Source organism: Grammomys surdaster, unplaced genomic scaffold (genome assembly GCF_004785775.1).
Source record: "Grammomys surdaster isolate TR1022 unplaced genomic scaffold, NIH_TR_1.0 223, whole genome shotgun sequence".
Classification (NCBI taxonomy): Eukaryota; Metazoa; Chordata; class Mammalia; order Rodentia; family Muridae; genus Grammomys; species Grammomys surdaster.
The window spans coordinates 3,386,749-3,399,799 of record NW_021604668.1 but is presented as its reverse complement, the minus strand read 5'-3'; the positions used below and the strand labels follow the sequence as shown (position 1 = coordinate 3,399,799).

The 13,051-nt window shown below is 38.4% G+C and overlaps 1 protein-coding gene across 2 annotated transcripts in view; it reads left to right on the top strand.

Moving 5' to 3' along the window:
• Esyt2 (extended synaptotagmin 2) overlaps window positions 1-13,051 on the top strand; it is a 90,211-nt gene that overhangs the window by 62,674 nt on the left and 14,486 nt on the right. Inside the window, exons 11-15 of one of the 2 annotated variants that reach the window (XM_028773183.1) lie at window positions 2,532-2,580; window positions 3,767-3,856; window positions 4,287-4,382; window positions 9,483-9,545; window positions 12,691-12,765. In XM_028773183.1, the coding sequence (XP_028629016.1) occupies window positions 2,532-2,580; window positions 3,767-3,856; window positions 4,287-4,382; window positions 9,483-9,545; window positions 12,691-12,765 (373 nt within the window). The remainder of the gene's footprint in view (window positions 1-2,531; window positions 2,581-3,766; window positions 3,857-4,286; window positions 4,383-9,482; window positions 9,546-12,690; window positions 12,766-13,051) is intronic. The other variant, XM_028773184.1, reaches the window with a different exon arrangement.

Here is a 13,051-nt window from a genome sequence, read left to right as displayed (position 1 = left end):
TACAGTCACTTACATGGTACCCACATATTGGGATGGTAAATAATGGTTTGTTTACTTCAGTTGAAATACTAATATATCTGGGAAAATTGGCTTTAAAAATACATTCCTGACTGACAGGTGGCTAAGTGGTTAAGAATGTGTTCTGCTCTTCCTCAGTACCTAACATCTGTGTCAGATGGCTCACAGCTACCTGAAACTCCAGCTCCTCTAGCCTCTGTGGGCACCTCCACACATCTGGTTTTTACACACACATAAATGCATATTAAAATAGCACAAATAAATATTAAAGAACATGTTTCCAGGACTGAGAAGATAGCTCAGTTTGAATGGTTCTTATGATTCATGCCGGTAGCAAAATTGCAGTTCTGAAGATAGTTACAAGCATCATTCTGTACTCTGCATTACTGTGCACTCTTTACTCAGCTCTGCCATAGTGCTGCCATGCATCACAGTGTATCCACAATACGGTCAGTTTGTTGTTTTGTGCTTTCTACAGCTTGTGAGAGATGGCTCAGTGGTTAAGAATACTTGCTGCTCTTCCCAAGTTCAGTTCTTAGCACCCATGTCAGATGGCTCATGGCTGTCTGTTATATTAGTTCTTCAACTGGAATAAACAAATTGGTATTTACTGTCCCAGTACATGGGTACATCTCAGGCCTCGGCATAGGTGGTAAAATAAATGTCATACAGCAATGAAAATAATTTTATGGTAGGGGTCACCACAACATGAAGAACTGTATTAAAGGTCAGCATTAGGAAGGCTGAGAACCATTGGCTTAGTGGTTGGAATGCTTTCGTTGAAAGCACAAGAAACCATACCCCCTTCCCCCCCTCCAAAAAAAAAGGAGACTGGAGAGATGGCTCAATGCTTAAGAGCACTGACTGTTCTTCCAGAGGTCCTGAGTTCAATTCCTGACACCCACATGGTGGCTAACAACCATCTGTAATGAGATCCAATGCCCTCTTCTGGTGTGTCTGAAGACAGCTGCAGTATACTCATAAATAAAATAAATCTTAAAAAAAAAAAAAAAAGTTGGGCATAGTGACACATGCTAGTACTCCCTGGGGATTACACTGGGGAAGCAAAGACAGGTATATCCCTGGGGCTAATCAGGGCCAACTAAAGTACTTGGTAAGTTCTATTCCAGGTCAGTGAGATGCCGTGTTTCAAGAAAACAAAAACTGTACCTAAAAGAAAATAAAGAAAAAAAATGGCGTCCACAGCTGTGTATTTCCATCTGTACACATAATGAACGAATATGCATACACACATCTAATACATGTTTATCTGATGAAGTTATTTAAATGAGTTTCTTGTGGAGGGAGATGGTGAATGATTAGGTTACATTACCAAGGATTATGCCTCAAGTATGGTCTTGTGTGTTATGCTCTGACCTCAGAATCTCTAAGACCCATGGATTGTGCTGTGATTTCAGAATCTGTGAATGCATAAAAAGCTTAAGTAGGCGCAGGAACATGGTCCAATTAAATATGTATGTAATCCTATAGATGCAAGGCTAGTAAAACTAGAATCATGCTGTCACTGACTAGGGCTACGACTGGACTGATCCACCTGAAACCTAGATTGTAAGGGAGAAAGGAGATATGTTCAAAAGTACAAGTAGACTAATCCCTTCATCATCATCCTGGCTCCAGTGAGGTAGTGCCATGGTTGAGTTAGAGGAGGATTGTTAGGTGGTCATAGAACCTACTCTTATACCAGCTAAGGGACTTGATAAAGTGTGGACTTACACTTCATTATGCAAATAACTGTGTCCACAGTGATGACTGATAGCACTAAAGGATAATATGTAAAAACTCATCAGCTAGTCAAGCATGGTGGTGCACACTTTTAATCTCAGTACTTGGGAATCAGAGGCAGGCAGGTCTCTTGAGTTAAAAGCCAGCCTCATCTACATAGTGAGACCCTGTCTAAGAAACAGAAAATCATCTGTGGCTGGGGAGATCAGTGCATGAAGAACTTGCCACGTAAACATGAGAATCTAAGTTCAGACCAGAACCCACTGCCAGAAGAACAGTGCAGCTGCCTGTAATTCTAGCAGTTGGAAGGCAGAGGCTAAGCATGGCCACAACACTCCTACTATCTAAACTAGTCATATCAGGCTCTGGGTTCAATCAGAAGACTGCTGTAGTAAGATGAGGAGTGTTTGTGGAGGACTCCTGATGTTTGTCTGAGGCCTCCATGAACATGAACACTGTCAGTTCCTGATGTTAGTCATAGGCCTCCATGTGCATACACACATGAGCCCTGGCAGTTCTAGCCTAGTGTATGTGTTTAATATTTTGACACAAAAATTTTACCCTGTTATGTCTTGATTTTCTTGGACATAAGTTGTAGGAAGCATTGAGAAAGGTTTCCTGGTACATTGTATACTTTGTTTTTATTTTTGTTTTGCTTTCTTTTGCTTTTTGCATTTCTAGAGTTCTTTTTCATAGACAATGCTCAACTTCTTCAGTTGGAAGAAGTGCATTTCTATGTTCTAAAATTTTGTGTTGTTTTATTCTTATAGTCTTATGATTGATCTTATTGAAGTTGAAAAGGAGCGCCTTTTAGATGAAGTAAGTTTACTCTGAGTTTGGTCCACTTAATGAACACTGTAAGTACCTCCTGTGTGCCAGAGTCACTGTGATCCACTGCTTTTGTCTGCCTGCCCGCTGAGAAGTTTACTGTGATCTACTACTTTTGCCTGCCCGCCCACTGTGAGAAGTTTAGCTTCTACTCTAAGAATAGTATTCGCTTCACAAATGTTTGAGATGTAAGAATGTAGCTCAGCAAAAGTGTGCTTGTTTAGCACGTGCAAAGCCCTGGGTAGAAAGTGTGGGTGAGCACAAAATGTAAACCTGACTTTTATTGTGGACAGACTATGATGCCTTGGAGGAATTAGGGCAAATATGTGTTAAAAAGTGTACAGTTGGAGATTTTTGCTGTAGTTGAAGTGAATAGCAGAGATGCACAGAGCTGTCAGAATGTAAAAGACACCTGTAAATGCACTCATAATTTGCAGCAGAAAGATATTAGTTCAAGCAGGGAGAGTGATCCATAATGCCATAAAAATAAGAAAAGACATAAAGGAAAACTGCACAATAGCTTCTGAAAGATTAAAAGATGGGTGAGACTTGGGCAAGTGCAGCCTAATCAGCTAAGCCAGTGTTGAGACCCCTCTGCATTCACAGCAGTGCCCTTTCCCTGAGTGCTTCAGTCCATTGCTCAGTGTTTCTTGTACATCTGTTGGGTGCACAGCAGTGAGCAGGAGAGACTGAATCCTACCTGTAGCACTCCTTTTAAACATTGAATGTTTGGTGGTCTTTGTTTAACTGCTTTTAAGCTGAAACCACTATGCAACGTTTTATCAGTTGATATATAGCAATGAAAAAACAAGTATCTGAACTTGATTCTGCTATTGCAGTGTTTGGGATTCGTGTTATACTCTGTTGACCTCTAAATTCTGTGTGAGTCCATATACATGGACATAAGCCTTTTTAGTGATAGACAGTACTGGCGCACTTGAACCTTTATGTAATGATAATTCTGCTTACATCTTAAGGACTTCGTTGGGCATAGGGGTCTTTGAGTACGGTGTCTGCCAACCCTGGCCCTTGGAGCATGAGACATAAAATGGCATTTGCGCTCCTTCAGGGCCAGTTAAGAACTGTTGGTGCCACAAGGGCAGTGAGTAACTTGCAACTTTAACCAGAATATTTTATTCAGAAACACCTTTGCTGAACCTAAACACTTTGTCTGCAGTGGTTCACTCTGGACGAAGTTCCCAAAGGAAAGCTGCATTTGAAGTTAGAGTGGCTCACACTGATGCCTGATGCCGCAAACCTTGACAAGGTGCTGTGCAGTGTCCTCTCTTCATAACCACCTACTCCTGACTATTAGGACCATTCTCTTTGTGTTGGTACTTATTTTTAAAAAATTTGTATTAGTAATTTTGATTATTGTGCCATAAGTCACTACAGTGGTAAACAGGAATAAAAGTATAGAAAATACAATTTTTATAGGTCATTATTCCTGTTCTGAGACCTTTAAATTTTGTGCTTGCAGTAGCACAGGGATTTGACAGCCTGTATGTCATCTTAGTGCTTCATTTTAATTGGTTTGTATGAATAATAGTCTTGTCATCTGGCAGACATTGGCTCAGTTCTTGTTTTGCTGCATATATTAGGCTGTTTGTTACTGTATCTTCTTGGGCACAGTCTAACGAAGATAGTGTGCACTCTTGTAGACACACGCTCACTGAGACTTTTCTCTCATTTTGTAGGTGCTGGCAGACATCAGAGCTGACAAGGATCAAGCCAATGATGGCCTTTCATCTGCACTGCTGATCTTGTATTTAGATTCTGCAAGAAACCTTCCGGTAGGTAATACAGAGCTAACTCCTGAGTGTGTTCCTTTCTTGGAAACTATTGCTTTGTCCAGCTATAATATATTACCTAATCTTGTGTGGCAGCAATAGAGAGAGGGGCATAGGTAGTATTTGCTTTGCATATGTGTATTTATATCTAATTATTACAGCCTAGTTGTCTCAAGGTAAAAAATCCTCCTCTTAAAAAGAGGAATAAAAGAAGCAGCTCTGATCACACACCTTAAGTGTGTTTTAGATATAGCACAGTGGAGAGTGAGCTGCTGAGCTGACTACACTCAGGGCTGAAGGGGAACATTATTAATGCCACCTGGGATACTTCCAACTGAACAAGGCACAGTGTCAAATAATAGTGTTTAGCTTAAAAGCATTTGTTTATATCAGATTGCTTTGGTTTAGGAGGGGAAAACTATAAAATAAAAAGTAATTTGAACATGTTAGGGTAGTGAATTTGTTTCACTATCCTGCTGTAAACCCCACTAGCTAAAGAAAGTAATGTTGTCCTCATTATAAATGCTACATTATTGGGTAACTTAGGTGCCAGTGTGCTTGCATATGAGGGCATTCTGTGTGTCATTGTGTCAACAGCCAGTTTTATTGAAAGAAAAAAACACTGTCATCAGTTACTCTTCCTTTATAGTAAATGCTCAGTCATATAAGTGCATTTGTGAACAGACTCTAAACAAAAGCAAACAAGCACTTTGCTTATCTTGTCTAACAATCTTTTGGGGACTTTTATCCTGATAGCTTATGAAATTGCATCATTTTTAACACCTTTTAGTTTTTGAAAATTTTATGTCTATTTGAGCTTTGTGAACAAAAAATGAAATCAATATTCTTTGTGCATTAGTACATTTTATTTCAACTTAGCAACTGAAATATGATTATTTTGTATTAGGAATATATAGTTATCATTTTGCTAATACCATACCCTTTCTTTCAATGAAGTTTCCTTGTCTAACTTTTAGCTATTTAAATTCCTACATTTTTTTGTTAAATAGTATAATCTTTCAACCAGTCTTTCTACTAAAGTCTATGACTGTACCTATTTTTATTTCAGTTTGGGAATATCTACTTTATTATTATTTAGCCTTTCTGTAGAATTCCTAGCAGAGTAGAGCTTTCTGCTTTTGACCACAACAATGTTTGATGTGAAATGTTGCAGTATTTTATAATGCCTGAGGGAAGTTTGTCAGGCTGGCAAGATGGCTCAGTGTGTAAAAGGCACTTACTTCCAAACCTGGCCACCTGTGTTCAATTCTCAAAACACACATGAGTGGAGAAAAGAACTGACTCCTTTGGGTTGTCCTCTGACCTCCACATGAATGCATAGCAAGCCCCTCACCCCAACTAAATACATGTAAAAAATGTTTTAAAAGAAATGAAGTTATTACACAGTTTAGGATATAGAAAATAGTGATGGTTACAGTTGAAAAAAAGAGACTGGGCTTTTCAGTAAAGTCATGTGTTTTGTCACTTCAATTTGAAGTGCAGATAATGTCACATGAGCTCAAGTGAGGGATGTGCTACTCTTCTGTTCCAAGGGTTCTTTGCTCACAGTGTGCTGTGGCTCATCAGAGACAAAGGATCCGCAAAGCCATACCTGCTGTTTGTTGGTTTTAATGGGGAGGCTTTGTTGGCCAGTCCCTGTCTGTCCTGGGATCCATTGACTCTCTCTGCACCCTGTTTATTTGTGCTTCTGGTGTGTGCCCACTGACCACAATCCACCATTCTTTGCTTTCTCTTCCTGTCTCCGTTTTCCTAAGAGTATCTACGAGGGAAACTTTGGGTGTGGCTACTTAAAAGAGAGGCGAGCGTCGGGACTAGTGTTTTGTGAGAATACTACCTCAGTCTATAGAACACTATTTGTGAGTCCTCCAGCTCCTTCTTCTGTGTTCATTGAAGACTGCCAAGTGTGGCCTGGAGCTTCTGTGCAGTCTGCTCACTGGAATGTTGTGCATGCTATTTTCATTTTCTTGCATGACTTCAGTTACCATGCCTTCATTTGATGCTGATTTTGTCAAATGTGACTCTGCTGTGATGTTGGGAGTACATCTGACATGAGATGAACTAACACGAACTAACATGAACTAACTCTACTGCTGCTGGTCCATAAAGTATTGTAATTAGTCCTCTGAAGGAAAAACAAAGCCATAAGGTCACATTGATTTTGAGGTTCATCTCAAGAAGAGATATAAATACTGCTTTAACTTTCACAAAACTTTCTTGAATCTATTTTTCCTCAAGAAGGATAGCAGCATTAGAACTTAGGCGGTCTTCCAGTCCACACCACCTTGTCCTCTCTGTCACCGGTTATGGTCACATGAAGCCACGAGTCTGCACATCATGTGAGAGCCTGCTTTTGCCACATGACCCAGCCAGAGCCTCTGGAGAAGAAAGCTGTAGGGGGTCCATGATTTATTTCTTTCTAGGAACTTAAAAGAGTTCCCCAAGTTTGATGGCATTACATCTGATCCCATCGCCTGTCTGCTGCTTCCACTCCTGTGCTGTTCAGGGCTCTCTGGTGGCTGCTGAGTTCATTTCCTCTGGGGTCATAGAAAACTACACCAGACCCTCTACTCTATTAACTAGTGTATAGAATCACCCTTTAGGTTTTTACTATAATTAGTGAGATTTGTTAAGACCTCTTAAGGAAGGAAATGTGGGTATTGAGCACTGTTTTATGGAAAAGGAAAAACAGTACCCTGATGAATAGGCAAGTCACACTAGTAGTAAGCAGCACCTTGATGTCTCTAATTCTGTACTCATAAGCTGCTTAAGGCAAAAGAAAGCTGGTGTAGAGGGGTGTCCTCCTGTAACTCCTGAACTCTGGAGATTAAGGCAGGACATTTCCTCTTTCAGGATTGTGGCTGTGTCTCAAAAACAAAACAAAACAAAACAAAACAAAAGGAAGGCCATTAGAATGATAATGCCAGTAGAAGCCATCACTTCTTAGAAAATGGTTTCTGCTTCTCTTAGGAAAAAGTCATCAAAAACTCATATAAGTGACAAGGCCAATCTATTCTGTCAGTGTGTCTCCAGTAATATTTCTAGGTCTCTTTTCTTAACCCATAACTGTTTTTTCTTGGTACAAAGAACATATTTTTGAGTCGGATTCTTGAGTTGCTTAGTAATTCTGACATCAATGGTCAGCCTCTCAGAATTCCTTCTCTTCGAAGCTGAGCTTTATGATGAAAATATGCACCTATTTTTATTTCAGTTTGGAAATATCTACTTTATTATTATTTAGCCTTTCTGTAGAATTCCTCACAGAGTAGAGCTTTCTCCACATAAAATCTTCTATGGAGTAAACATATATATACTTTTTATTCACTGGTTTCCAGTGTAAAGACAACACAAAGCACAGAAGTGACTAAGATTAGAGATCTGAGACCTTATCACTGTAGAATGTTCACTGCTTGTATTCTCTTAATTCTGTGACTGAAGATTATTATCTGAGATGAATGGTATTTCCATGCTGCCTACCTTACATATAAGAACACGACTATACCATAGCTACCACTGAGCAGACCCTTAAAGACAGACATACTTTTTACAGGTAATTTTAGGTTTTGTTTGTTTGAGATAGAGTCTCATATATCCCAGTCTGTCCTGAAATACTTTATATAGCTGAGAATAACCACTGAACTTCTGATAATCCTTCATCTACTTGCAAGTGCTAGGATCGTAGATATGGACCACAGTTCCAATTTTTTGAGGTGCTAGGATCTGAACTCAGGACTTCCTATATGCTAGGCAAGTAGTCTCCCATGACCTCTATCCTGAGTGCATGGTTCTTGATTGGGGTTGGGAGGGAAGGACAGGTGCTGCTGTCTGCAGTGACTGAGAGTCCAGGAGTTCATGATACCTGGTGTCTGACTTCTGAACCTTACACCTGAACATATGCCAGTATTTTAGTAACTATTTCAGTAACTAGTCTTCCCTCCCCACCCCCTGCCCTCCCCTTGTGACATACAATTTTCTGTGACCTGACTCACAGCTGTTGCATTCCTAATTCACATCACCACTGTTGTCTTTGTTTCTCAATAATTGAAGCATGTTAGAATCACAAGTACATTTGGTTCAGCTGTTTCTATCCAGCGTGAACTTCAGGAAAGGAAGGCCCTTGTTCTATCTGGAGAGCATCAGTCAAGCTCCCTCTGAACCAAAATGCTTTGTTGGAACTTATTAGGGAATACCTGGCCAGGCTTCATCCAGACATAGAGGCAGGACGTTCTGAGTCTTCGGAGATCCTGTAGCCCTGCTTGAATAGTCTAGATTTAGACCCACTTAGTGTGACAGGAGCCCAGCTAGGTGCTTTACTTCTCACTTCCCTTATATCATAAAAGACTGGGAAGCTATTTCTCCATCTTCTTTCATACAACTTCGGTTTAATAAAACATTAAGAAAAAATAAAAATTCAGAATCAAATTTGATGTCATTTTAAGACAGTTACAACTAAAATGGCAAAAACCTTTAACCTCAAATGTGAATCCTGAAAGCTTATAAAACAAATGGTCAGTTTGAGAATGAGCCGACAACTAGCTGAAAAACTTCAGTCAGGAGGACATACAGCCTGTAACAATAGAATGTACTTAAATCCAGGAGAAACTTAGGATGACTTTGTTGGCCAGTTCTTCAACACCTCGGGAGTTCACAAAACAGATAGGCTCCATCTCTGGATGATGCTGTACCAAAAACACAGGTTTCAGATGGCATAGCAATGGCGTCAGCCACCATAGGTGGGACCATCTCCATCAGTGTGGAAAGCACAGTTCCTACTGTGCTTCATATTAAACCCCTAATTGTGAGTGACATTAGGGCCTTTCCTCAAGTCACACTCTTGATTTCTGCTAACACTACAAGTTGGAGGTGAAGAAGTGAAGGGTTACTAAGGATGAGGAAGTGTGTCCTGGTATTTTAGAGTATCAGTTGCTTATGGTAAAATCTTGAGTGTCAATCTGGCCGTTTGTATGATTTTTGGCCTGGTTTAAGAATTTGTTTTTATGAATTTTCGTGTCATTAACCTTACATAAACTCCTCATTGCATGTTTTATTAACCCTTGGTGTATTCATTTTCTTCTGACCTGAAAGAGTAACCCATTAGACTTTAATCCCGGTGTCTTGAAGAAGTCTGCAGTTCAGAGAGCTTTAAAGGTAAACGAAGTGTTCCCTTGAGGCTCCAGTGCTAATCAAGACATATTGAAAGAGATGATACTTTGGCTTTCCTAAATGTGTGGGCAGGTGACCTCCCACCCTACTTAATAATTGATTGTCCAAAAGAAGAGATCCTACTTTTGTTTTTTTCCAGAATTTGTACCTAAGATATTACATCAACCACAGTTAAATTTTAAAATTCCAATATATGAAAATTTAGATTTCATTCTATCATAAAGCCATTAAAATATTGTGTTTTATTTGAATTTGAACTTTGAGTGGCAATCTGAAAGTTCTATTTAAAATCTTAACCAAATTTTCACACTGTGATTTAAAGATGCACCTTGCAAACTGTTGATGATGCCTACTTAAGGAATTGCCTCTTCCAATATGTTGAGTAGGGTCTCACTGAATCAACCTCATGGCTTTGGTGCAGTGGGCTTGGGTGATAGATCTTTCCAGAAGGTCCAATTTTTATCAAATGAGGTATATTGAAAACTAAGCTCCACTTCATATCCAAGACAATGGCTTGTGTTCTCTGGCTAAATTGTTGATGTCTGTTTCCTAATTAAGCTTAATTACAGTGAGAGCTAGGGGCATTTTAAGTATAATTGTCTTAAGAGTATTCCAAAGAAATAGAAACATTTTAATCAGTTTTATCTAGCAAAAAAAGTTAAATTTCTAAAATGAAGGAGATTGTCAGTGAGTACCATATTTGTAAACCTTACTATGACCTGAACTAAGGAGATAATCGTGTAGTTTTAGGAGGGCATCATGTCCTGAGAGGGCTAGTTAACATGGGGCTGAAACAACTATGCCTCCCAGCATAGTTGGGACCTATGGTGACTTAAGGAAGGGACCTGGAGCAACTCTTTGCTCACCATTCTTTTGCTGTCTTATTGGACAGCAGAGCATAGAGGTCAGGAAGGAAGGCTCTGAACTCATGTTGCTCAGCATTGTGATTCAAAGACAATATTTAATACATCCTATTTACAGGGTAGAAGTAATTTCTTCATTGTGTTAGTAAGGAAATTAAAATATTACACATAAAATATGTAGTAGGTAGATAAATAGATGTGCTGTAATTATCTGATTTAACACATCAGCTCAGTTAAGCCTAAAAAGTTCTAAAAATGATATTGTGCCTTTTTGCAGACATGGAACCTAAGGCTCAGATGAAAACGTCTCAGTAGTCAAGAGTTAGGAAGATGAGATTTAATCTCACAGAATAAGACTATGTTTTGGGAGATCATTTCTGCATAGTACATTAAGTTCAACATGTAACTTAAAAGACTATATATTTTTATATTTTGTACTTTTGACATGTGCTGCTGTAATTTAAATGTTCTCTCAAGGTAGAAAGTTTAATGAATGATTTAAAAACTTTGTATAATCTAAAACATCATCTGTGTTAAGGCACACCCTTATACTATAAACCATTAAAAAGATTATAAAAGTGTCAGCTAAACTTTTATTTATTTTATATTTACTGCAACTTTAGATTAGAATAAATAAATTTTAGTGTGGCATTCTCAGACACACACACAAAAGTATGCACAATAAATTGATTAAAGCAGTGACAACTGCAAATTGTTCAGAGGCTGGTTTCTAATGTCACCAGTTATAAACTTCATTTTATTTTTAAGAATATTAGAAGGAGGCTCACCGTAAAATTGTAGATTCATTAAATCTTTAAAACCGAATGGCCCCATTTTTACAAATACAGTCTTAATATTAGTTAGAAATAAATTCATGTATCAAAGACCCAAGGTAGATGTGGCTTAAATCATTGTGATTTTATGCTCCAGAACTGTGCAAGTTCTCCTTAATAGCTTGAACCTCATACTTAGTATAGGCAAGGCCTGCCTGCCCTCCTTGAAAATCAGAGTTTCTCAAGTAGCCAGGAGGAAAAGTGACGTAGCATCCCTATTCCCAGAGGACTTGTGCCCAGCTGAGGGTTAGAAAATTCTCATATTAAAGAAAGAGGAAATAAATTTAGGAAAAGTGATCTGGCTTTGATATTTTTAACAGTATTTATTTCATTTTGCAGAATTCATTCACATCAAAAAGATGAACCAGAAAATAGATTATCACAGTAGGTTTGGGTTAGTCATATCTTTTGAGTAATAAAATTATTTTGACATCTATTTCTGTCATTGCTGCAGTGTTGAGGATTGACTCTAAAATTATTTAACTAAAATACTTTTTTGTGACCATCTAATTTACATTAACATTTAACTGCATCTTTTTGTGGGGCTAAGTTACAAATAAACCTCATGCCACATGTCTGTTGTGTTTTACTATATTTTCTTCTATCAGCTCTCTGCTAAAGTATGCTTCTTGTCATTTTTTGTTTATAGATTTTTAAATCATATTTATATTTTCTTAATTCTATGAAATTCTAAACTGACATTTATTCTTCTGGTGATGTTTACTTAGCAGCCGGTAAGCACTATCCAACGTCTGATAACTGTTTACTTGAACAGGATGGTGGTAGGTTCAAGGTGTAAAGGTGTGAATCCGAAACTGTAATGTCTTTTACTGCAGCTGGAGAAGTATTCTGAGTTAACATTCTTTTACATTTGTCTTCTTTTTATTATTTATGTTCATTTCTCTTGCGTTTTTGTTATCCTAATAAGTCAGTTTTTAAAACTGTAGTTAATATTAAAGTTTTAAATTTTAAAAGATTGCATTGCCCCAAAGTAGCTTACTTTTGAAGTTTGACATTTCAAACTTGTGTGCAGACGGACATAAGAACTTGTATATATAGTCACAATCACTTTGGAGGCTTACGTGGGAGAATCACTCATGCCACAGAGTTCCACACTAGCCAAGCAGTATGTCAGGCCCTGTGTCTCTTTAAAAAAAAAAAAAAAACCAGCATGTGAATGGAAGTTTTCTCAGTCTGCTTCATGATGGACATAATAATGGTGGCTCGGGGTTTGCTTAGCACATGTTTTCTACTCCATTGTTCTTTGATGTTCTCCGTGTCTGAAGTATCAGGGGTAAATAGAAGTGACTATTGTTCATAAAAATGAACCGTTACCTCGTTTTTTAGCAGGACCCATTTCAAAGTGTGTTTATTTATTTTATCTGGTTTTGTCTTTTTTGTTTTTGTTTTGTTTGTTTTGTTTTGTTTGAATAGTCAGGGAAGAAAATAAACAGCAACCCAAATCCTCTTGTCCAGATGTCAGTCGGTCACAAGGCTCAAGAAAGTAAGGTAAGAGCTTGATGGAGTTCTGAACGCCCTGCATATGGCCTCACCTGCCACTGTCCCCAGCAGGAGCGGCCCAGGCATGTGACGTGCCGACATTGCTTCCACTGCAAGTCATTTCATAAACGCAAGCTGCTCAAGTGTGACAAATGCATTTTCTAATTTTAAATAACAGAACATGCCATAGAGATAGACTTCTGTTTGATTTCATGTGAAAGATATGGAATCACTCCCAAGCTTTTAAGTACTTAATAATTATTTAGTTTACAGATAACACATTGTACTTCAAATT